The 2076-nt window shown below is 33.5% G+C and overlaps 1 protein-coding gene across 1 annotated transcript; it reads left to right on the forward strand.

Moving 5' to 3' along the window:
- The first annotated feature begins 422 nt into the window (after positions 1-422).
- LOC131859154 (ethylene-responsive transcription factor ERF036-like) lies at positions 423-737 on the forward strand. Its single transcript, XM_059212713.1, has one exon. The coding sequence runs from the start codon at positions 423-425 to the stop codon at positions 735-737; it is 315 nt and encodes a 104-aa protein (XP_059068696.1).
- The last annotated feature ends 1339 nt before the right edge of the window (positions 738-2076 follow it).

The following is a 2076-nucleotide window of genomic DNA, read 5'->3' on the forward strand; positions in this document are numbered from 1 at the left end:
GATATGAGAAGAATCACCTGAAAATGTAATAGTGTCGACTCTTGCATGATTTTCGTTTTGAGCTTGTGAGAAACTAAGATTAATAGTGTTTGTAGTGCATTTTTATTATTATCATTGTTTTATGTTTAAACTGCCCGTTAATTTGCGATTGATTGTGTTAGAACATTTGCTTGACAGAACTTTAAAATTGCTCTTCCTATTATTGATGGGGAAAGAAGGTAACGGTTTAAATCGAAGTAGGAGGGGGAGAAAGCATTCTAGCTATGTAGACAGTGAAGAAAGTAGTGTAAATGCAAATAGGAGGGGAACAAAACATCCTATATATATAGGTGTGAGAAACAGAAAGTGGAGATTCGGTGTCAGCAATCAGAGAGTCGAGGAAGGAGAAGAGGATATGGCTGGGCTCATTCGCAACACCAGAGATGGCTGCTCGTGCACATGATGCAGCTGCATTTACCTTAAGAGGCGAATCAGCTAATTTCAATTTCCCTGAATCGATTAAATCCCTTCCTCGGCCTGCAACTTCTTCCACAACAGATATTCAGGCTGCTGCTGTGGAAGCTGCAAACTCTTTCCAACACGAAGAGAAGCAAGAAGTACCACAACTGTGCTCCAGCACCAACAGTGATGATATTGACAATGGTTTTCTTGAGTCGGAGCCTATTATACACAATCAATCATTGTCCAATGATGTTTCAGGAACTGGAAACGAAATCAATGAGATGGTGGATTCCTAGCTTAATTGGCCAAACTTGCTAATGAATATTGCAGATGGAGTACAGATTGGATCTTCTCTTCTCTTTCATAACACATTTACTGGAGAAGAAGAACAAGATCATCAATTTACATCTCTTCGGGATTTCACCTAGAATATCAAAGTAAAGCTACACAAGGAATGGAATCTTGAGCTTTTATAATTCGATCTCATGGGAGATGGGTTAGTGCCGACTACTAAAGAAAAGTAGATCATGAAGATGGACGGTTCAAAGTGACTACGGCTACGATAGGTTTTCTGTTGATTGAGCAAGGTTAATCTCGCTTGAGATAAAGTATTTTGGAATACTCAAAACCATATAAATGTTTCCATTGAAATCAAGTATTTACAAAAGATTATAGCTATAGCCATATGTTGACTTCCATTGAATATATGCATATAGCATCTCCCCTAAACAATTTTCCCTAAAATGCATATACATACTCTCTTCCTTCGGTTTTCATTATGTTAACGTTCAGTTCAGTTTCTCTTCCTCCTGAACTCCTGGTCTAACTCTTGCATTCTGGTTTTATTTCATGTCATTGATGTTTTTTTATCCCTTATAATTAAAAGGGAACGATTCAAAACATTCCCAGGACTTAAAACGCTTACTCAATTCTTGCACAAATATGTTATCTATGAAGTCTATGTTGGATTTGAATGCTTCTTACGAATGCTTTTAATGTGAGTATATATGAAGGCTGTTTTAGCGATCCCTCGCAATGTATTATATCTATGGTGGCTCTCTAGAATGTGATTCACCAGATTTGTACTGTTTTAGATCATTGTGAGAACCAAAGATTTCCACTGTTTTTAGATAATTGTGTATCAATGTAATTAAATATTTTAATTATTTAAAAAATTAATTTTAATAAAGAGCATGCATTTGTCTGTGTGTCATTTATGGAGTTGTGTATTTTCCATACAAAATAGTATTTGATCAGAACTACAAAATCTATTAATCATAATGAATTTTTACATGATTTCTATTTGTTCTATCCTCTTAATCTGCCTTCTCGATGCTTTAAAAATGCAAAGACTCTACTGAAAAACAATTGTGTTATGCATATTTATGTATTTCATCAAGTGTTGTTTTGTATGGAGAATAGTCATTGTCGTTATTTATAGTGTAATAATCTAGTAAAAAATTTCAATATTTTTATTGTAATTATAATTTTATTTGGCAGGTCTTTAACTCCAATTGTTTAAATATGGATTAAATTTCTAATCATATTAACAATAGATGTGTAATTTAAGATTATAATACAAATATATAAAATTATGACAAATCTATTCACCATTTTATTATATCACATAAATAT

This window comes from Cryptomeria japonica, chromosome 10 (genome assembly GCF_030272615.1).
Source record: "Cryptomeria japonica chromosome 10, Sugi_1.0, whole genome shotgun sequence".
Lineage (NCBI taxonomy): Eukaryota > Viridiplantae > Streptophyta > Pinopsida > Cupressales > Cupressaceae > Cryptomeria > Cryptomeria japonica.

What these genes read in the sequence shown, in the direction of transcription:
- LOC131859154 (XM_059212713.1), top strand. Translation starts at nt 423, where the DNA reads ATGGCTGCTCGTGCACATGATGCAGCTGCATTTACCTTAAGAGGCGAA.